We start from the raw sequence: 22,808 nt of genomic DNA on the forward strand, positions 1-22,808 counted from the left end.
ACTATAATCTTTACAATAATATCGCAGTTTTACTCTCAAAATTAAGTCATGAAAATTCTTAATTCGGCCCGAAGTAAATAGAAATACTATACGCCTTTTTCTGTATATTTCCGCGTTACTTTCATTAAATGTACATTTAGTTACAAACACTCATATAATCATCGATCGGACATAGATTTCATCAATTGAAATTGTGCATGTTTCTGATGTCCGAACGAGGAAATGCTCCTTTAATAATGGACATTTGAAATGTATCTTACAGCATGTGACGATGGCAGATTCGGTTAAGGATGCCAGCAATATTGTTATTGTCTCGGTGAGACATGTGATCCACAAACAGGAATTTGTCCTGACAGCAGGTGTCAGCTAGGGTGGAACGGCTCAGCATGTAATCAGAGTAAGTACATTCCATAATTCTGGTAGAGAAATCAAATCTATAAATAGAGTAATACTGTAACCATAGTAATTTTTGCCGTTTTTTTGTTGTTGTTTTTTTTTTTTTTTTTTTACATTACACAATTCAAACAGATTAAGCACAATGACAAATTAGCACGCCAGAATTATTTGCCATATAAGTAGTAATGAAAAGTGCTTCTATATTGTAATTAGCATATTATGTAATTAGCGGAGTCATAACGAAGGTTAAGACAAATCTTACTTAACTTCATTTGATAGAGTAAGAGAGATTAAAACAATGTGTGATATATAAATTATTGTAATAATAATGATAATGATTTAATCTGAAGCTTGCGGTCCCCGAACCTTTGGAAACAATTGTGTAGAGACTTGTCATTGCCGGCAGGGATCATGTCATCCTGCTAATGGAACTTGCCTTTATGAAGGATGTCTGCCAGGATGGCAAACAGAATCATGCAGCGAGGGTAAGGATAACGTATTCAACGAGGGTACAGTTATCAGATTCAGCGAGGGTAAGGATCATATATTCAGAGAGGGTAAGGATATTTCATTCAGCTAGGGTACGGTAGGAAGATTCAGCGAAGGTAAGAGAAATATATTTAGCAAGGAAATGGATTATATATTCAACTGGGACATATATACATTCAACGAGGGCATGGGTAATCTATTCAAAGAATGCAAAGATAATGTATTCAGAGAGACTAAGGATTATATATGCAACACGGTTAGTAAAACATTCGAAGAGGGAAAGGAAGATATATTAAACGAAGGTAAGAATTATATATTCAGAGAGGTTAAGGAATATGTATCCAACAAGTATGGTAGTGAATTCAGCAAGGGAAAAGATAATAAATTCAGAGAGGTTGATAATTATATGTTCAACAAGAGTAGCAATAAATAAAACACAGAGAAAAAAAAAAATAGGAAAAATAATTTATTGCATTTTTGCCAGTGAAATATAGAAAATTATCAAAATAATAAAACTTATATGGCAGAATATTTCGATATTTTTCACTCGTGCTTCGCACTCGTTAAACTATCGATATCCTGGTATACTCGTGAATAATATGTTATATTAAACGGGAAACCATTCAATATCTTCTATATATTCAACGAAGGTAAGAATTATATATACACCAAGAGAATGATTATATATTATTAAATGGTGATCAAAAGGTAATTGATGATATTCAGTCGCAGGGTCAGAATAATATGTTCATCGAAGGTTGAGATAATATAATCAGCGAGCGTATCAACTATATGTCCATCGTGTATTGAATTCCTATCAAGCAGCAGAAGTATTATCCCAGATAAATCACAGCTATCATATTTGCACATGAAATGCATCACGTTCAAAGATTAGCCTTCTCTGCTTGTTGTGGAAACTTTTTAAGACAAAAAGAGTATGATATAATGCTTCCACAAATTAAGTCAAGCACACGAGTGTTCAAGACATAATGATTTTGTTTTGAATACAGCAAAACAAGATTAACAAAGAAGGCTGATTATTCAATCCATACCGCATGTACAATTAATCCTACTGTATTATCATTAGCTTGTATCGTCTTACCAGAATGCGACAAAGGCAGATTCGGCCATGAATGTAGCGTTACTTGTGGTGCCTGTAGGGACAATGTTCCGTGTGATCACGTGACCGGTATATGTCCTAATGGTTGCGCAGATGGATGGACCAAGCCCTCTTGCAATGAAAGTAAGTTAAAACATTGATTGATAATATGTTAAGCGTTTCCATAGACGAACCTTATATCTAAAAATAGTTTGTTGATTATATATTATTAAGTTTTATAACAGAAGTGGATTAAGTCTTCTCTAAAACTCTTGATAGCAATGACAAAAATGTATACCTACATATATATATATATACAGTATATATAGAAAAAGTAAGTTTACTTATCCTTCACAGCCGTAATAATATATATATATATACTTTATAGCCGCGAAAGTACTAGGGAGACAGCAGATCTGTGTTTGACTTTTTATTTTGTTATTAATTACCGTCACATGGACATTTCAACTTTATTCTATATACTTTTGTATAGATAATATGTAGTGCTAAGTTACTGTGTTTATATATCTAAAACACGTGTCTAGTTTTCCACTGCGACATCAGATCATAAAAGACAATTCATATAATTCTTCATGAATTGGTTTATGTAGGGGTATGATAATAACATTTAATTTAATTTCTTAATCATTGCATTTTGAATTGTACATTATATAAAAAGTGATGCAAATACTCTACACGCGTGTGCTATATTAAAGTAAGAATGTTTTTTTTTTTCTCTATTTCTCTGAGTTAACCCTAACCACACGTCTATAATGAATATTAATCGAGTATGATTTATTTTCCATAGCATGTCCAACCGGAACATTTGGATTCAACTGTACCAGGAAATGCTTTTGTAAGAATGGAACGTGTGATCCTGCAAGTGGTTCCTGTCCAGACAGTGACTGTGATAAAGGGTGGCGTAGTCCGACATGTAGCTTACGTAAGTAAAATTTTCTTAACATATATATCAAACTTTCCCCAATCCATTTGATACTATACTGACTTTTCAAATTATCCAACAATTTGATATAAAACTTACCTCTCCAACGCATTTTAGGTTTAAAATGGATAGGATTGTAAATACTCTTGATGCTGATTTGCAATTTTATTACATATCAGGGGAAATGTTTTTTTCTTCAGAATGTGAGGCTGGGTTCTATGGCTACAATTGTGAGAAGGCATGTCAATGTCGGATAGGATCTTGTAACCGGACGACAGGACTATGTCCTCCGGGTGGCTGTAAAGACGGATGGCAGACCGACACGTGTAGCGAGAGTAAGTATACATTTGGCATATGCTTATCTGCATGTGTGTTGGAGGATTTTTTGGATTCGTGACATTCTTCACATGCATTTTGATTTCTATCTGTTCTATTCATATTGCGTTAAATATGTTAGTTAATATGTAAGTCAAAATAAGAAAAAAATGCTTTCACCTTAACACACTACAAAGCCATTATCAATTGAATCAAAGGGATTAAGTTGACTAGAAAATCGTAAAAATATATAAAAAAAAAAAACAAAAAAAACCCCTAAATTGCAAATTCGATAAAAGATGATAGACCCTGATAATGTATATTTGTCATTATGCAGTTGAAATCGATATTTATTTCAGAATGTGATAGAGGTTCTTACGGGACTAACTGCTCTGGCACGTGTGGAAACTGTACAGATAATGGGAGCTGTCACCCCATCAACGGCCATTGTACCCAGGGATGTGATCCTGGTTTCCATGGAGAGCAATGTCACAAAGGTATATACTATTGTAATAGGGCCAGATAGTACACCTCTGTCGCTAACAACATAAACCTCATTCTTGTACAGTTAACATCGAGAGATATAAAATTGTCTACGAAGGTGTTCCTTGAATTAACTTTGGTTGTACTCAAAATATGGCCCGTGCCTTGTTGTTGTTGTTGTTGTTGTTGTTGTCGTCGTCGTCGTCGTTGTTGCTGCTGTTGTTATCGTTGCTGTATGCTTTTGAACCCACTGACATTTCAAGCCAGTTAAGAGCAATCATTCTATATAAAGCCCTAAATTATGAATGCTACATTTATCTTCACTCTCTATTTTATTGTATTTGGTAGTGAGTGGATGAATGGCAAACCAATATAAGAAATAATATATATTTAAACAATGAAAATATAGGAATCTTTAATGCATTATTCATGGTGAGATGTGGTCACTTAGAGAGGAATTTGAACCACAACACATTCTGTAAATGTATTTCAGCTGACACTGTCAGATTGTAGTGTAAAATCAAATTAAAACAGATTAGCGGACTGAGGAATTAGCACACCAACAATGACTTCCATGACCAACGTGGATAAACAACAATAAGCGCAATCCTAATTTTGCGGAATGCTTCCAGCGCCAAAATCTCTAAAATAAGATTACCACTAAAATATGTGAGTTTGCAGTATACTACTGTATATGATAAGAGCGATGTATAGATAAAATCATCGTGTCATACTCAATTAATAGAAACTAATTTCAATGGAAACTAATTTTGATTGGTGTCATTCAAATGGTGTTAATATTGAAAAAAATCTATGTGATATTCGTTAATATCTTAGCGAAAATTAACTACACACTTTCTATTCCTGTATATTAGTATTCCACATGTAAAAAAACCAAACACGCACTTCAACAAATAACGCAGGCCTCATCACATTCCCAAAGTACCACTTAAGGTTGATCACGCCAAGAATTGAAGGGGGAAGTAGCACGTATCTGCGATATATATGATAACAAGTTCAACTTATCATATATACGTTGATAAAATCAAACTTCCTATTTCTATTTATCTTATTTTTATTTTATTTTTTTTTTGGGGGGGGGGGGGGGGGGTATATAATGTTGGGTATATTTAATTGTATTCGAAGTAAATACTCTTATAAATTTGCAGAAAATCTCACATGCAAACATATTACTTACAACTTCATACAAATTGATTTTCTTTGCTGAATTTTCTAAATCTTACATTGATAACACTTTATTTATGAAAGGAAGAAAGAAGAACGGAAATGTTAGGCAAAGAAAATCAAAATACAATAAAACAAAAAATACTGTAATTCTGGCATGGAAAAGTTTCTCCGTTGTCTTCCATTTCTACACTTTTAGTGTTTAAAATATAGATTATTTTTCTTAGTTAGGGGAACTTTAATAAAATATATTATATACTAAATATATTAACATCCAGAAATATAACGTCTAATAATATATTTTCAATAGTGATTTGTGAACAGCTATAGTAACTTGCATAGGATATTCTGTGAGGCGTTTAGTGACAGATAACCTTAAGTGACAATGGACCCACACAAAAACACTTAACGCATTGTGTGCATTCATAAATGTATAATATATATAGAGAGAGACAAGGAAGTACTTGGTCAACACATTGAGCTACTTCCTTCAGCATTAAGGCACTCTGAGCTGATACGTGAGAGTCCTTACAAATTCTGTGTCGGGAAAAGCTCACTTAATGTAAATGTCATATTTAATTTCGTTTTATTATTGTTGTCACCCACCTCTTTTTATCATAAATTGTACAGAGTACAGTTATAATGTGTGCGAATTTGAGCCAAAGTAAAATATCGACATATTCTTCAATAGGAAATAAAAATAGGCTATTCCACGCGAAATATATCTATTTAAATATTATTTTAAGAAAAAACTTATTAATTTCAAATTAAATATCTTAACGTTATATCATCTAATATCACATTGATTCCTGTCATTTTATTGGTACAAAGCTGCTGTAACAGCTGTTCTAAAATGTCTATTTAGATTGCATATGAACAGAAAAAACGACTGATTTCAATACAGCATTTCGAAAACAAAATTGCGAATGTACATCATTATCTATTGCTTTTCATATTCAAATTGATAATTTGTTTACATGTCTTATCATATTGTTTTAAAGAAGTAAGTAACCTTGATCACGACCTCTATTTTGTATTAAGGTGCCTTAATTCTGTAGAACTATATATAAACCATTGTTTACATGTCTTCATTCTCTCGTCGATTTTATTATTCTCATATCGATTTTATTGTTCTCTTGTCTACTTCATTATTGTAATATCGAGTTCATATTTCATATATTGGTATATTCTCATATCGATTTTATTATTATCTTGTCTATTTCATTATTTTCATATCGATTTCATATTTCATATATTGGTATATTCTCATATCTATTTCATTATTCTCATATCGATTTCATTATTCTCTTGTCGATTTCATTATTATCATATCGATTTCATTATTCTCATATCGATTTCATTATTCTCTTGTCGATTTCATTATTCTCATATCGATTTCATTATTCTCTTGTCGATTTCATTGTTTTCATATCGATTTCATTATTTCTCTGCTCTGTTTAGAATGCGATGATTTTTCATATGGAAGCAACTGTCAAAGTAAGTGTAATGGCTGCCATCTAGGGAAGTGTCAACATGTCCACGGGGCCTGTCTGAGAGGATGCATATCCGGTATGTCTGGCGAGCTGTGTGACAAACACGGTAAGTGAAGAAATATATATATTTATCGTAACATTAAGGAATGTATATACCAATAGATCAATTTATATAAAAATCTTCACCAGATATAGATACGGCTTTTTAATAAATATAGAGATAATATACTGTGGTATGTTATAAAGAGTTTATGTTGTGTAAATGTATGTATTGTAGCGTTATCTGTTTTTAGAGGTTTTCGCGCTAGAAGCTCTCCGCTAAAGTTTGATTGCCCTAAAAGCACTTTCTGTATGCTGTTTCTATATAAAATAACACTTTTTATATACTGTTTCTATATAAAATAACACTTTTTATATACTGTTTCTATATAAAATAACACTTTCTATATACTGTTTCTATATAAAATAACACTTTTTATATACTGTTTCTATATAAAATAACACTTTCTATATACTGTTTCTATATAAAATAACACTTTCTGTATACTGTTTCTATATAAAATAACACTTTCTATATACTGTTTCTATATAAAATAACACTTTTATATACTGTTTCTATATAAACTAACACTTTCTATATACTGTTTCTATATAAACTAACACTTTCTATATACTGTTTCTATATAAACTAACACTTTCTATATACTGTTTCTATATAAAATAACACTTTCTATATACTATTTCTATATAAAATAACACTTTCTATATACTGTTTCTATAAAATTGTAACTATATAAAATAATTTTGTCGCACCAATTAATTTATACGCTAACCTGTTTAAATTCGCTAAAAATGCGCTAAAATTGTATTACGCCAACTAAAGTACGTTAGCAGTATCTGTGAATGATTACATGGATAACCTCAGGCTTTTCATTACAAATGCAGGCAAACTGTTCTTCAAGACATATTTTTTAGCAAAGAGCAATGCTCCAGTAAATGTTCGCCCGGACATCCATTGACAGTTTAATAAGGACAGTTTGCGCTTTGTATTGACAGTTACGGAAGACGACAGTATGATGATGACCACCATTGGAGCTGTATTGGGTATTTTATTCCTTTTTATCACAGTGGGTTTGATTGTAGCAATACTTTTGCACTACAGGTGAGACATTTTAATCATCTACACAAATAGTAAACCTGGGGATGCTGGGGTGTCAGTTTTAAGCATATTCACTCTACAATGTATGCTTTTATATATTTATATTATATCAATTTATATCTATCTGCGTGGGAATCATTGAAAATATTTGGATCAAAGTGGAATTATGAAATTAAAATTAAATTATTGGATCAAAGTGGAATTATGAAATTAAAATGTATCAGTGGAGGTTTCTCTTTAAGCAATTTTATATTTCAAATATTCAGATGAAAACTGAACACATATGTCATAACGAGATATCTTTGCGTCTAATTTATTTTGATATAACAGGCGTTTTACAAAATGACTTAAACTTCCATCAACCATCTATAAATAGCTTGTCAACAACGATCGTACATCACATGGGGATCCTAATCTATATTTGGCGATTTGCTGACACGCCTTTTTAACAAGTTATTAATTTCAATAAAAGCTGCAAGTATAGTGAATGATTACACAATTAATGTATGTTTGCTCCTACGTATTATATCAATCACTGTATATACTAATCAATATTCATCTGTTATAACTTGAGATCAAATACCGTAACGACATTTATTTTCTTACAGAAAAAGGACTCGGTCAGCTGAACGGTCTGTAGAATTTCACAGAACTGGTGAGTTAATCATTGGTCACTGTTTTTGTCTTTCTCCTTCTTTATGACAAAAATACTCAACAAATAAGAATAAAACAATGTGTGGAAATGCTGAAGGACATACAAAATTCAGTGCAGGAACATTAATTCATACCCTGGATGAATTCTATGGAATATTTATTAGCGCTGAAAAATGTGTTCTAATCATTTTCCTCTGTAAGCCTACGACAGTTGAATGTTCTAAATTAAATGTATCGTCATGTTCAGTAAATGAATTTCATTTTCAATCTGTAAATCTTGAAATGGATGGATATCTGTATAACACTAATTTTAATCAAAATGTTTTGGTATATCTAATTTATTTAAAATATCTAATTTTACTGTCTGTATATTGATTTTGAGGTGAAACTTTAATTCTGTAGCGAAGGGACCCTTCATGTGTTCAGTGACCTTTAAAATGCTTGATATTTCTGTTGTAATATATAGGTTCTCACTTTGAGGACGTGACATTTTCTGAATATGACAAAGATTTATATGGCGGACATCTACGAAGAAGCAAAGGATGCTAACATTCCCGGAACACTTGATCTTATTCTCCGTTTACCTTTTCAAGTGTAATTAAAATGATCAATACTCTTTTTCAGATGACGCAGTATACTGTAACATAGCATCACCGACAGAGGAAAATTTGAATGAGGACGAAACAAAAATGCTGCGTAATGGCGATATCAAACACGAAAATGATAAAGCAATATACGAAGTAATCAATGACGAAGAAAACATATATAAAAATATCGATGACGAGATTTCCGTGAGGAGTATGGCGTCAAATTTGAGCAAAGACCAGGACGAAACCGATGAAGATATTTCAGACAATTTGGACCAATCCGACAATTTATACACGAACTACGCAGTTAATTCTGGAACGCAAATAAATGTTTCCAAGTTAACTGAGACCATAGCGTTCAAGAAAGAGTCGGGAGCGTTCGTTGACGAATACAGCGCAAGTATTAACAATCCCAGGAATGACGATTTATCGAGAAAATACATGAATTTAGAATATAGAAATGAATTAAATATAGTGTTAAAATCCCAATTCTCGATACAAATAACTTTAAGTGGTAAGGATGCTACTTTATTTACGCATTGTCAAAAGTGATGTGTTTATTTTGTTTTAACAATAATTTGTAAATGATAATTTCTTACAGAAACTTCCCAAAGGACTCCAGCATCCACATGAAAGCGGAAAGGGCCCCGAAAAGAAAGTAAAAAATCGGTTTAAGGACATGTTTCCTTGTAAGTAATGATAAATAAAAGAATCATAAATGTGTATGTTGAATAAATGATTTTTTGAAACATATGACGGTAAAATATTCTCACACACAAATGTATTCAAATGGAGGAGAATAATAGTATTATATCAGGATATTATCATAATATGGAAATATATATAATAACGAAATTTGCATCACTCGCATTAATATAACAATTAATTATGATTTTTTGTGAACATTTCAACAATCATTATATAGTATTCACTTAGTTGATTTTTAAACATGATTTGAATATCTCTAATATCCAAATATGCATTTGTGGCTACATTCATATGTATATCTCGGATTTGTGACATGCACTCCTTTACATAAAAGTATTTGTCTTTGCTGTGGAGATTGTGAAATTTACAATATTCATGAAAAATGGAATGTTTGCAGATGACCATTCTCGTGTTGTTCTAAACACATTACCTGGCGTGGATAATTCTGACTACATCAATGGAAACTACATAAATGTAAGTAAATGAAAAATATTGGTAAAATTGAAACATTGAACTGACTTTGTAAGGTATTCTAAGATGAAAATCAATTAAAAAAAAAAGAAGAAAGAAAGAAAAGAAAATGTAAAAGTTAAAAGTTACATATGGCGGTTGATTTCTTAGGGAATCATACAGATAAAAGTGACGATTACACTGGTTCAAGAAAACTGTAAATTAATTGTTTTTTGTTTATTATTATCATTTTTTTTTTTTTTTAATCTTTTTTGTTTTATAGCTCCATCACATCAAATGTATTCAAGTAAAACTTTATAAATTAATTTATCCTGCACAATCTCTTTTGACATGTATTTTTGTTGATGGACTCTTTTCTCATAGAAATATTACATCTCTGTTATAATGCAATCAAAACCAATGTTACAGACGGCGACGTCAATTTCCTACGCCATTGGTTGATAATGTAAATTGTAAGCCAATCAAAATCTTTGTTACGAAATGAAATTACTGAATATATATTGACAACGTATTCATTTCATTATGGCTTTCCTTTTAACAGTCTGTAAGCGAGGAGCGACAGTACATAGGTACACAAGGTCAGTCATCCATTGTGATCCATATTATATTTCGATAAAGGATTGTGTTTTAATGCAGTCAAACTTCATTATCTCAAATCTTACAACTCGAAGATACTGCTTAACCCGAAGATAAAATTGTTCAAATAGATAAAACATTCTATACAGAATATACTCATTTCCCTCGAAATACCGTGATATATTGATGCTTTTTAATGACCCAGCTGACTTCGAGATACCGGAGTTCGATTGCGGTGGTCAATATGCAGACAAATTTTCACAAAATAAAATGTTATAAGAAATCTAGTGGTAATCAGTCAGAGCTTAGAAGTCAAAGGTCATTCTTGCTAACTTTAAAATTACATTGTAAAATGTTTATGTGCACAATATGTCCTGGACCCGTTATCTCGATGTTCACACTATCATATAATAAAAGTTTATTCTCTTGGCGAAATTTTCCAGTCATCAGATAGGTCGTAAGGATCTGAAGATAGACCTTACTACTTTCAAATAAAAAAATCCTACGTAAATACATGTCTTTAACTCCTCGTTAAATTATGTTGATATTGACACGTATGTGTCATAATACCTATATCTTAAATCGAGTGTGGACTGTCAAGAGGTTTGTATTTACAGGTCCAAAGGAAGCCACCGTATGGGATTTCTGGAGAATGATTTGGGAACAGAACTCAGGGAAAATTGTGATGATAACAAACATCAAAGAAGGGAAAAAGGTATTACTTTGGCTGAAATTTTTTTTTTTTAGGAATTAATATTTTATTTGTCAATGAACATGGGGACAAAAGTAAATGCTATATTAAACCATATCTAAACAAAAGTATTCAAATGTTATATAGACAAAAATAGAAACAGTAAATTTGCACTAAATCATTCACATAATTTGTTACGTTATATATGCTTGTGGTAGTCTGTATGATGTAGGGCGCAGTATAAAATGTATGTGTCGTATTTTGCTTACAAAACGCTCGTATACATTTTCAGGTGAAATGCCATCGGTATTGGCCTCCTCTCGGTGGAATGATGTCGAATGATCAGCTATCAGTAGTTCTCACAGACGAAAAGCAATACCTAGCTTTTGTGTCTAGGACATTGTCCGTAATTGATAAAAACGTATGTATTTGTTTAACCCCACCTACCGTGCATGATGTGTTAGATGTAATAGATATTGCCAATTACATAATATATACAATAGTTCGCGTATATAAGAGAAATATACTGTCTAACATGAATCGTTCAATATTTTCATGGTTTCTATGGGATCTCGAATTTAAATACAAAAAAATCGCGGTATGTATTTTTGTTTGATTATTCATGCACGCGTTACATGTATATATCGACAGCTTTTCTGTGGTTTAAAGAAGTGTAATAATTGACACTTTTATATATTTGTTTCATATAATTAGACCGAGGAAAAACGCAAAGTGTATCAATTCCACTTTATCACCTGGCCAGATCATGGAGTTCCGAATCCGTTCCAGTTAGCACAGTTTCAAAGATCAGTAGAAAAACAAAAGACAAACCTACCCGGACCGCTAGTTGTGCATTGCAGGTATATTAACTTCTACTCCTGCCAAGTGAATAGGCAGTTTTTGACACGTTAAAGCGGTTAAGCAATATCATTGAGGGGAAATGTATAACATATGGTTCACGGTTGTCGATGTCATCTAACAAATGTCAATATCAAAATGTCAATGTCAAAATAGATACAGGGGATCGTAGAAACGCAAGTGGGGTGGTCGGGTAGCATGGTGGTAACACTTTCCTTTCACCTAGGCGGAACTCAGTTTCACCTAGATCGGGATTTGACTCCCCAATCGGACCTAAGAAGGTATGGGGTCATTTACTCGACCAAGTTAGTTATCTTCGGGTACTCTGGTTTTCTCACATAGTAAAGATTCCTCGCGTGCTTCCATTCGGGCCAACACACGTGACAGATATCAGCTGGTATAACTTGTTTCGCAATTGTTGTAAGATTTGATCAAGCACCAAGAAAGTTCGGCACATACAAGAGGATACGACAAGATCAGGAACTAATGAACCGATTGTCATGAAAATTGACATGAGTGATTTTTGCTCCACTATCTGCATTCTTGCAAAAAAAACTACCTTTCCTTTCCATGCTTATTTTCTGGAAATCTAGACTTTCTTGGAAAAGGGGGATAACTATGACAATATATAAAAGGAGATAGCATTTTTGAGGGTTTCATATCCAATTAAATATGATATTTCTAAAACCTACGGTACATGTCGAGTAATGAATTCTGTCAACGTACACATTTTAGTGGTAATCTTATTTTTGCGATTTTCGTGGTGGAAGAATTTCGATAAAGTTTGATTGTGCTAATGGTTGTTTATCTACAAAGTTTTATATAGTCAACATTGCCGTTGCGCCTATTTGACATTCTGCTCATTCATTTTGATTAGAGTTTGCGTTAAATTTGAGCACAACAAAATAAGTACAATTATAGTATATCATGGATATATGTCCTTCGAGGACTCGACAGTTATGCTTAGTAACAAAAAGAAACAGCGATGATTGATTTACCGATAATAAAAACAATAATTGACCAAATAAACTTGTTGTTTGTAGCGCTGGGATAGGGAGGACCGGTACTTATATAGGCCTGGACTCTCTCCGGAAACATGCACAGACATCCCCGACAATAGACGTTTACCTGTATACTCTGAAGATGCGCGAAAACAGACTGAATATGATTCAGACAGAGGTGAGTATGTTCTGTATACCTGTATATCTCCTAACCTAAATGCGAGTTTCTAGAGCAATATTTTAACCTTTATATAGTTGCGCTCCAGGTGAAAATGAAACAGGTATAAACTCGCTGGGGGCCGCGGTGACAGAGTGGTTAAGGTGTCCCGACACTTTAACACTAGCCCTCCACCTCTGGGTTGCGAGTTACGTGGGGCAGTTGCCAGGTACTGACCGCAGGCCGGTGGTTTTTCTCCGGTTACTCCGGCTTTCATCCACCTCCAAAACCTGGCACATCCTTAAATGACCCTGGCTGTTAATAGGACATTAAACAAAAACAAACCCAAAGTATAAACTCGCTGTAACTGCAAGTAGAAATCCTTACTGTGTTTTATATGTAAGAAGCTAGTGGTGCAAAGCTCGCAGAACACAAACTACAATGTAACGTAACAGTATAGTATGATATGGTATACGAGGCAATATGTATAGATCATTCAATCGATTGAATTATCCCTAACACAATATCTGGTTTTCGTTACAGGAACAGTACATAGCCCTACACGATGCATTAGATGTCAGTTTGACATTCCCAGACACATCTGTTCTTAAGAGTGAATTTGGAGAAATGGGACAAGGAGTTCGCAACAATCGCATACAAGACGAATTTGAAGTAAACGAAAATTCAACATAAAACAGAATTTTTGAGGAACTATAAATATCTGCTACTTAAATAAATCAATGAAATCTTTTATATAGAGTTAATAGAAAGGTATTTCTATTTATATGTTACGTCTACCAGGTAATCTGTAATTAATATTGATGCCAAATGAAATAAAATAACTACATCATTGTAATGTTACATGCAACCTATTTCGATTATTTTTAAATTCCTCAAAATCTTCTAAAACACTTTTTCTTGACAGGCACTCTGCAAAATTAAACCAACTTTTGTTGCAAAGGACTTTTCGATAGCACTTTCAGATGAAAACGTATGGAAAAACAGGTCAAAGGATTTCATACCAGGTAAGTGTTTTTCAATATTGAAATATGACAAGAGAAGTGATATATAAAAGTTCTTTGTGTTTCTATTCTTTTTCTTTATTCATACATAAATACTTGGTATATATCCTATTCCTCATATGTGCCCTTAGTGGGGCTGTGCCAATTCGTCACAAAAGTGGTTTAGAAATTAAAATAATTCAACTTCGGGATAACCGGTATATTTTACATAGGTTTTATAATATCGGGATATTATACTTCGGGATAACCGAGTTTTTCGAAATATCCGAGTTTTTATCACTAAGAAAAAGGAGAATTTCGGCCGGGACCGGAGTAATACTTCGAGTTAAACGGGGTATTCAAGTTATCCGAGTTCGAGTTAACGACGGTTGACTTTATATTTGTTTACCAGATAACACAAATTTACTTTCCCTGCCATAGATGTGAAAGTTACATCCCTTTAACTGCTTTATATTTTCATATTTCAGCCAACCGCTTTCGGGTGCGGTTAAAAACGCCTTTGGAAGGAAGAAAAGATTATATCAACGCAGTTTACCTCCCTGTGAGTGTACTTGATCGTGGTATCGACGGTTTGACACTTTGACCTGGTATTCATTATATTTCATCATCAATATTTCTATCTGTTTGTTTTTTAGTCTTGTTCCAGGTCCTGCGGCTTCCAGACAACACAATTACCATTGGCTGATACTGTTCCGGATTTTTGGACGATGGTTTATGACAACAACTCTCAGATCGTTGTTTTACTCGACAGAGAAGAGACAGTAAGTGATCAATGTTATATAGTGTAAACGTATCAATTTTGGTGCACTTAAATTTTCGCGCATTTCCAAATTATAACAAATTCGCACTATGAAGAATTAGCACACTTTCATATTTTCTGTAGAAATATCACATAGATAATGTAATTAGCTCAATCATAATTTACTGGAATGCTTCAAGAACGAAAAACGCTGAAATAAAATTGCCGCAAAAAATATGTGCGCGAACAGTAATCATAATTTTATTGACCAATATCCTGATTATTAAACAAAGTACTAAACACTATGTTTGGGTATTTCCTTTCCAGTGTATTTTAGCAGCGCTTATTTCTCATCCTTGATGCATCTATGCTTTTGGCACAAATTGTTAATACAAATGATAATCAGACAATAGCAGTCATCATGCTAAAATCTCTTCACTGCCATTCCAGTTTTTATTTGTTTTATCTTATCTCAAAACAAACGTCGGTAAGCTTTATCCGGATTGGTATACAAATAAAATAAAATTTGTTCTATTGTTATGTCAATGTGCGAGGTGAGTGGGGAACTCGCTTACGATTCACATGACATCTTCGTAGATAAAACGCAAACACATGTTTCCAGTTCCATGTTACATGAAGAGAATTCTAGAAAGGGGGATAACTCATACAATACGAGTTACAAATTATCTCCCGCTAGACCACACCGTTACAATTAGATAGTCTCATCACACCCATACTACCATATACATGTACACAACACTATTAGATATTCGTGTTGAATCTTTATAATATACGTGCTCTGTTCTTCATACCAAGTACTACTTCCTAATTATGCATACCCTGTCAATACATTTGCCGATTGTTATGTTATATCTCATTATTGTCGGGTATATTAGTATTGTTTTGCTATCCCGAGTGACTTATATACATATGCTAAATCTAGAAATTTTCTTTGACAGGTGTGATCCCAAGAAATGATAAGCATCAAATGAAAAATGTCATATTCCATACTTTACAGTATTCTATGTGTTTTAGGACGCTCAGTTTCTCCCTACGGCCGACGAGCCAGTTCTTGAAATAGTCGGCTTTACCGTCAGTATAGTCGACACTAATGAGACAATGGAGGAGGCGGAAGAAATCCAAGTATACATTCAAAAACAGGTAAATTGAAAATACATGATAAAACAAAAGTACCGCGAAACGGAACAATATAGGCCAGTTGAATGCTATACGGTGTTCTATAATAGTGCACATTGAAATAATATCTGCATTTTCTTAAGAGTGGTTAGCTGGCATGGTATGAATCTCACCCTCAGTACGAAGTCAATATTCAATTGACAGTTTGAGGGAAATAAACAAAATGTTATATCTCATTAAAAATAACTTGATTATAAAGCCTACCAAGTTTCAAAGAAATCGACAGAAAACTGAAGGAGATATCCATTCTCCGGTATCTCAAGTACTAGACATAAACAAAGGGCAATAACTTCTACAAAAAAATCCTAATCGTTTTCAAAGAAATCGGTTGAAAAGAAATATCTGGACAAAAGTCAAATAGCGAGATGAACGAGGGCAATAACTTTGTTTTCCAAATGTAGTACAATAAACTTTTTTCTTGTAAATACAACTACAGGTATATGATTATAATGTATAAAAAGTTTCAAAGAATTCGGTCGAAAAATGTAAGAAATTGCTGGACAAGTAAAAGTTAACAAAGGACGGACGGACAAATATTGGTAACGGGCATTAATTGTTTCTAATGTCAGAGCAGAGCGCTCGCTTTCTGGCTTCAGGCTGTCTAGTGAGCGCTTATTCCGTAAAAAAAAACCTGGGATAACCTTTCTGGTTTTGGGGTCGAGTTTTCTATTAAGATATCCTGTTGTTGTTGTTGTTGTCGTCGTCGTCTTCGTTGTTGTTGTATCAAGAAATCCAATTTTGAATCTTTTCCTAGGATCAAAAGAGAAAGTTAGTGAAAGTTTTGAAAGCACCAATAAGCAGCGACCATACCGATCACATAGCCACTCATAAGCTGGTCAATGCTGTGACGTCAACGATTCGCCTGGGAATGTCACACAAGGATACTATCTTTACAGTTGTTTGCAGGTAAAACACAATACGATATAGGTAGAATGTATATAAAAGAATGCGTGATAAACAATAGCGTAAATACTAAAATTAGTAACTGTTTTTTAACACAAATTTAATTTTGCTCATGCATAGATTAATGATATCTAAATCTACAGCCGGTGCAACGTCATTTGTTCTCCAGCTTATGTATGTAAAGTATTTGATATGCATGCAATACGGATAGACGGGCGTATGTTGTCAAAGAAATCAATTTGTCTCTTACTACATTTTGATGTGGCGATGTCTACTATAATTTGATATATTGTCTGAATCAGTATTTATCCCGAAAATTGAAGTTTATTCAATTATTTATTTCGTTTATTTTGTGTGTGTGTGTGTGTGTGTGTGTGTGTTCTCAAACACAGTTTAATTTCGTATAGAATTGAAAAGCATCCATTTTGCATAATAAGCAATGCATTGAACCCTTTATACATACGATTCCATTGTACATATATAAATAACACATACATTGCCGGAACATTGACACTACGAAAGAAACAGAACGAATTGTTTTAAATATAATGTCTGTTTGTAGTGATGGAAAAACAAACTGTGCCCCGTTCTGTTTACTGAAAGCAGTCATTGAAAGGATGGACCTAGACGGCACTATTGACATATTCAACGCCGCCAGGGAAATCCAAAATAGACAACCACACGCCTTCAATACCTTGGTTTGTATTTCTACAATATTGCTCAACATCTATAGCGTTTGTCATAAGGTACCTACTTTTTAATGCATACATATGCTCTTTTACATCAGCGAATACGTTTACTTTGAAATTTTATTCAGGCGTCTTTACTCGGCACTTTGACTTGTTTTAAATCATGAAAGATCAACTTCATGATCAAACTATTCCTAATAAAGATATTGAAGATTGTATAAAAACTACTTGTCTACAATTGGAGATGCATCTGAACGTATATTTTGTCTTGGAAGATATTGTATCGTGAAGTATAGAGGCTGTGACAACGATCCATAATTTAGTTGTTTTTTAGTTTAATATTTAATATATACAAGTATGTAAAGTTCTATAAAGTTTTATATTAAGGCAGGAAAAGTATGCACTACGCTGTCAGCCATGATGTATTCACTATGTCTTAATTCTCGTCTTCAACATTTCTGAAATTAATCTTAAAACGTTCTAACTCCCTGAATGGACCAGTATTATACCAATGTCATTCGGAATTTAGAATGGCACAAATATATTTAACATTAAATATCTTACCTTTATATGTCAGATAAAGAGTATCTATTTTACCTTAACGTAATATATTCTATTATCAGATAATGATTACACTTTCTCAACCACCAAAAAAGCTATGTATCTGCGCACAGAATCAACTTAATAAACCATTATATTTACTCGATAATGAAATGATAATAGAATTTTATCATAAAGTAATTTTTCATTGTCTTTATTTCAGGGGGATATCCGAATTGCATACCAAGCATTGGAGGAATACATACATTCAACGTCTATCTATTCGAACGAATAATTGAAGTTCCAAAATGCATAAGCAGGCGACGCTGACAATAGTTGTTCATGAAAGCAGCTATAACTGTAGACTGCGTACGATGGTGGCCTGACAATAGGTATATCTAGTAGTCACCATGGAATAAGCACCACGATGCCAGCATCAATCCAACTTGGTTCGCAGCTTGATGATGCCGAAATAATATCATATAGTCTTCTTGCTGCAACAACTATCCTCCGTGACCAAGCAGTAACTTATCCCAGAGTTATTGCGGTTTGATACTAAAGCTCTTAGCGGTCAACTCGATACCAGTCTCCAAGGCAGTCACAGTTCCATGCTGGTCTTCAAAGCAGTCCCAGTTCCATGCTGGTCTCCAAGGCAGTCCCAGTTCCATGCTGGTCTCCAAGGCAGTCACAGTTCCATGCTGGTCTCCAAGGCAGTCCCAGTTCCATGCTGGTCTCCAAGGCAGTCACAGTTCCATGCTGGTCTTCAAAGCGGTGACAGTTCCATACTGGTCTTCAAGGTGATGACAGTTCCTTACCGGTCTAAAAAGACAATCACAGTTCCATGCTAGTCCTCAAGGCGGCCACTTTCCCATACAATCCCTCATGGCGGCCATTGGTCCTTACTAGTCCTCAAAGGCTGTCATAGTTCCAAACTAGTCCTCAAAGCCCGCCACATTGTCATACCAATCCTCAAATGCGTTCATAGTTCCATACTACCCCTCAAGGTGTCAATAGTCCCATATTAGCTTTCAAAGTGGTCACAGTTGCATGCTGGTCTTCAAGGCGGCCACAGTTCCATACTCCACAGTTTCATACTAGTCCTCAAGGCGGCCACAGTTCCATACTAGCCATCAAGGCGGCCACAGTTCTATACTAGTCTTCAAGGCGGCCACAGTTCCATACTAGTCCTCAAGGTGGCCACAGTTCCATACTGGTCCTCAAGGCGGCCACAGTTCCATTCTAGTCCTAAAGGCGGCCACAGTTCTTTACTAGTCCTCAAGGCGGCCACAGTTCCATTCTAGTCCTCAAGGCGGCCACAGTTCTATACTAGTCTTCAAGGCGGCCACAGTTCCATTCTGGTCCTCAAGGCGGCCACAGTTCCATTCTAGTCCTCAAGGCGGCCACAGTTCTATACTAGTCTTCAAGGCGGCCACAGTTCCATACTGGTCCTCAAGGTGGCCACAGTTCCATACTGGTCCTCAAGGCGGCCACAGTTCCATTCTAGTCCTCAAGGCGGCCACAGTTCCATTCTAGTCCTCAAGGCGGCCACAGTTTCATACTAGTCCTCAAGGCGGCCACAGTTCCATTCTGGTCCTCAAGGCGGCCACAGTTCTATACTAGTCTTCAAGGCGGCCACAGTTCTATACTAGTCTTCAAGGCGGCCACAGTTCCATACTGGTCCTCAAGGCGGCCACAGTTCCATACTGGTCCTCAAGGCGGCCACAGTTCTATACTAGTCTTCAAGGCGGCCACAGTTCCATACTGGTCCTCAAGGTGGCCACAGTTCCATACTGGTCCTCAAGGCGGCCACAGTTCCATTCTAGTCCTAAAGGCGGCCACGGTTCAATGGTAGTCCTAAAGGCGGCCACGGTTCCATAGTTGTCCTAAAGGCGGCCATGGTTCCATAGTTGTCCTAAATGCGGCTGCAATTACCTAATGCGCCATAGTTCCATACTTGATGGTTCAATACTAGACCGCAAAACAGTGTAGTTCAATAGTTACACGCCTTAAAGGCGGTCACAGCTAACAACTTGTGTAAAAGGCTGCCACATGATTGTTTTATGATCTGTACATAATGTGTTTGTTCAAATAGACATTTACGCATCTGTTGTTATTGTATATGTAGAATATTGATATGTAAAAAAGACAATTGTATCGTTATGATTTTAATTAATTCATCTGATAAAATATTTTAACAGATAAGATAATTATTTTAATCATTATCAGGATTTATCAAATCTATATTTATCAGAACTGCCAAACCATGTAACGTATAAATATATCATAGAGTTGGTGTAGGAAGTCGCGAAAGATAAATTCCAGTAATTGGAAAACGCCACGATACATCAAAGAAGTCAAATAAGACTTATATCGATGTCATCCAGTGATTCCAGTGATTTACTTCATAATGTGACTCAATCTCGCGACCAATTAGTTAATTAGTTACTTACTTACACTGTGATATCCACAAGTAGATTCTAGTGATAGTAGCATTGTTAATTTAAACAATGAGGACATTAAGTGATGGTTTCCGGATGATCGATATTGTGGCAAGATGGAGGCGAAAGGCATAGCAGAATGAATAAGACACGTATTGTGTGGTTGATGATGTTAATGATAATAAATAGGCGAGTCGGTGTAGCCAGAAAAAGTAAGGAAGTATTCAGAAACGTTATTGAATCCTTTCCTATTTATGAGAATTTAAAAGTACATCACGGTAAACCAATTTTTATTTTGTATTTTTTCATATTATTGGGTATATCTTGAGAAAAAAAAAATAACCTTATGAACAATAACCATTCGAATTTGATGATATATGTACATAAAAAACATAAATTATTAATTATAAAAAGGTTATCACAATTCGTTGATCAATGGACACACTGTATGCATAATTATGTTTTGAACGTGATGATATTACGAGTATTTTGATTCTGCTCTGTACAAATGTCTTCCATTTTCTTACTTTAACAATAAATATACATGTAATTGTGTTTGAGAGGGCTTTATATAAGCTTAACAACTTGAGCCGAATCCTTTTGTTCCGATAAAATATGTTTAAACTTAACCTGATTATGTTAGGCATCATGATTTAGAATAGCTTAGGAATGAGTCGGGAAGGGAAAACATGGTTGTTTACAGGAAGCGAGAATCGGAAGTGACGTAGAACGCAAGTCGTCGTATGCAACAATTTTCTATTTTAGAATAAGAGGTATTTATGAGTTAAGCATGTCTTTGCCATGTGTGTGCATCTAAAGAACAGTTGTACATTGTGTACTCAATATTTTCCACGAAAAGTCCTGCACGGAATAAGCGCACGTGGTTGCTATAGTAATCCAGGGACGCTCCAGCATAATTCGAATGTTTTTGTTTTGACTTCTATAGCTGGATGTAGGTCATGTGATGTCACTCTGTGTATTTCCTGCCAGGGATGATAAAGGATTTTCCTCATTTCTCAATGCGGCTGTCTTGTCTTATATGTAACAGATAATTATTTTTTTAGAATTTTTTAAGCAGGCTGAACTTTTTATCCACTTTAGGGGGAGGCTACGGGAATAAGGTTTCCAGATTTTTTTTTTTTATTGAGGTTTCAAAAATGTAGTTGTTAAGGGAATTCACTTGATATGGCTATTCCTTTGAAAAGATTAAAATACAATGCATTTTGAAGAAAAAAAATTAAATCGTACGGCAGTGTATGTATTTTTGGGATTTCAAAAACTGGGGCTAGCTGGGGGTACGGCCAGATAAGGTTATGCAATCGTCTTATTTTATTTGTTGTTTGTTCAAGTCTTTCATTGTAAATATACATCAAATTAATTAGAAGTTTGAGTGTGGTGAGAGATTTCGAGAGAATACATGTGCGGATATGCTAGAATCAATATAGGATTTTTATGTCATTGTTACGGTTTTAAATATCTAAAAAATAAATTATTTAACTTGAAGAAGCTCTTGGTTATATTTGAGTAATCACCACGGCCTTTAGCATCACTATTATAGAGTAAAGATATTCCCGTAGTCCAAAACAAATTTTGTTGGTAAGAGCTCATGATCAAAGGGCAGACAACTCTAGTGAAGTTTGATTCCAAACCTTTACTAACATAGACAGTAAAATGACTGGACATATTTATTGATGCTGGAGCTGGTAACCGTAGAAAATGAAGACTGGACAAGAAAGTTCATGACAAAATATAGTTCAAAGATTAGAATGACGAGGTCATCAGCAAACATGGCGATCAGACTGATACCCAAACTGATGAATCAGTCAGCCACGCTACCATAATTATTAGTGGTTGAGACTGACAAATTTGCTTTTACAATATCCATCAATTGAAGCCCGATCTCCGTACTGTTTCATGCAATTAATACATTAATTGCACTTATACTTTTCAGTATTTCTTACAACATATATTTTCACTTGAGAATAGATATAAAAACATGACGTCACAACATGTTA

At 34.3% G+C, this 22,808-nt stretch overlaps 2 protein-coding genes across 2 annotated transcripts in view; both read left to right on the forward strand.

The window, feature by feature from the left end:
- LOC117326369 overlaps positions 1-371 on the forward strand; it is a 17,539-nt gene extending 17,168 nt beyond the window's left edge. Inside the window, exon 5 of the mRNA XM_033883091.1 lies at positions 263-371. Within this exon, the coding sequence (XP_033738982.1) occupies positions 263-288 (26 nt within the window). The 3' untranslated portion in view covers positions 289-371. The remainder of the gene's footprint in view (positions 1-262) is intronic.
- On the forward strand, positions 289-22,299 carry LOC117326361 (receptor-type tyrosine-protein phosphatase epsilon-like; the record flags this gene model as incomplete). Its single annotated transcript, XM_033883074.1, has 25 exons — positions 289-397; positions 747-881; positions 1,991-2,128; positions 2,793-2,927; positions 3,128-3,262; positions 3,602-3,739; positions 6,372-6,509; positions 7,460-7,565; positions 8,171-8,217; positions 8,841-9,199; positions 9,405-9,492; positions 9,909-9,985; positions 10,524-10,560; positions 11,176-11,273; positions 11,542-11,670; positions 11,964-12,109; positions 13,151-13,286; positions 13,809-13,937; positions 14,191-14,290; positions 14,755-14,828; positions 14,923-15,048; positions 16,062-16,187; positions 16,978-17,129; positions 17,689-17,824; positions 18,579-22,299. Coding segments are annotated over 25 exons (3,066 nt in total), but the record flags the coding sequence as incomplete, so codon positions are not given.
- Between the last annotated feature and the right edge of the window lie 509 nt (positions 22,300-22,808).

Source organism: Pecten maximus, chromosome 4 (genome assembly GCF_902652985.1).
Source record: "Pecten maximus chromosome 4, xPecMax1.1, whole genome shotgun sequence".
Classification (NCBI taxonomy): Eukaryota; Metazoa; Mollusca; class Bivalvia; order Pectinida; family Pectinidae; genus Pecten; species Pecten maximus.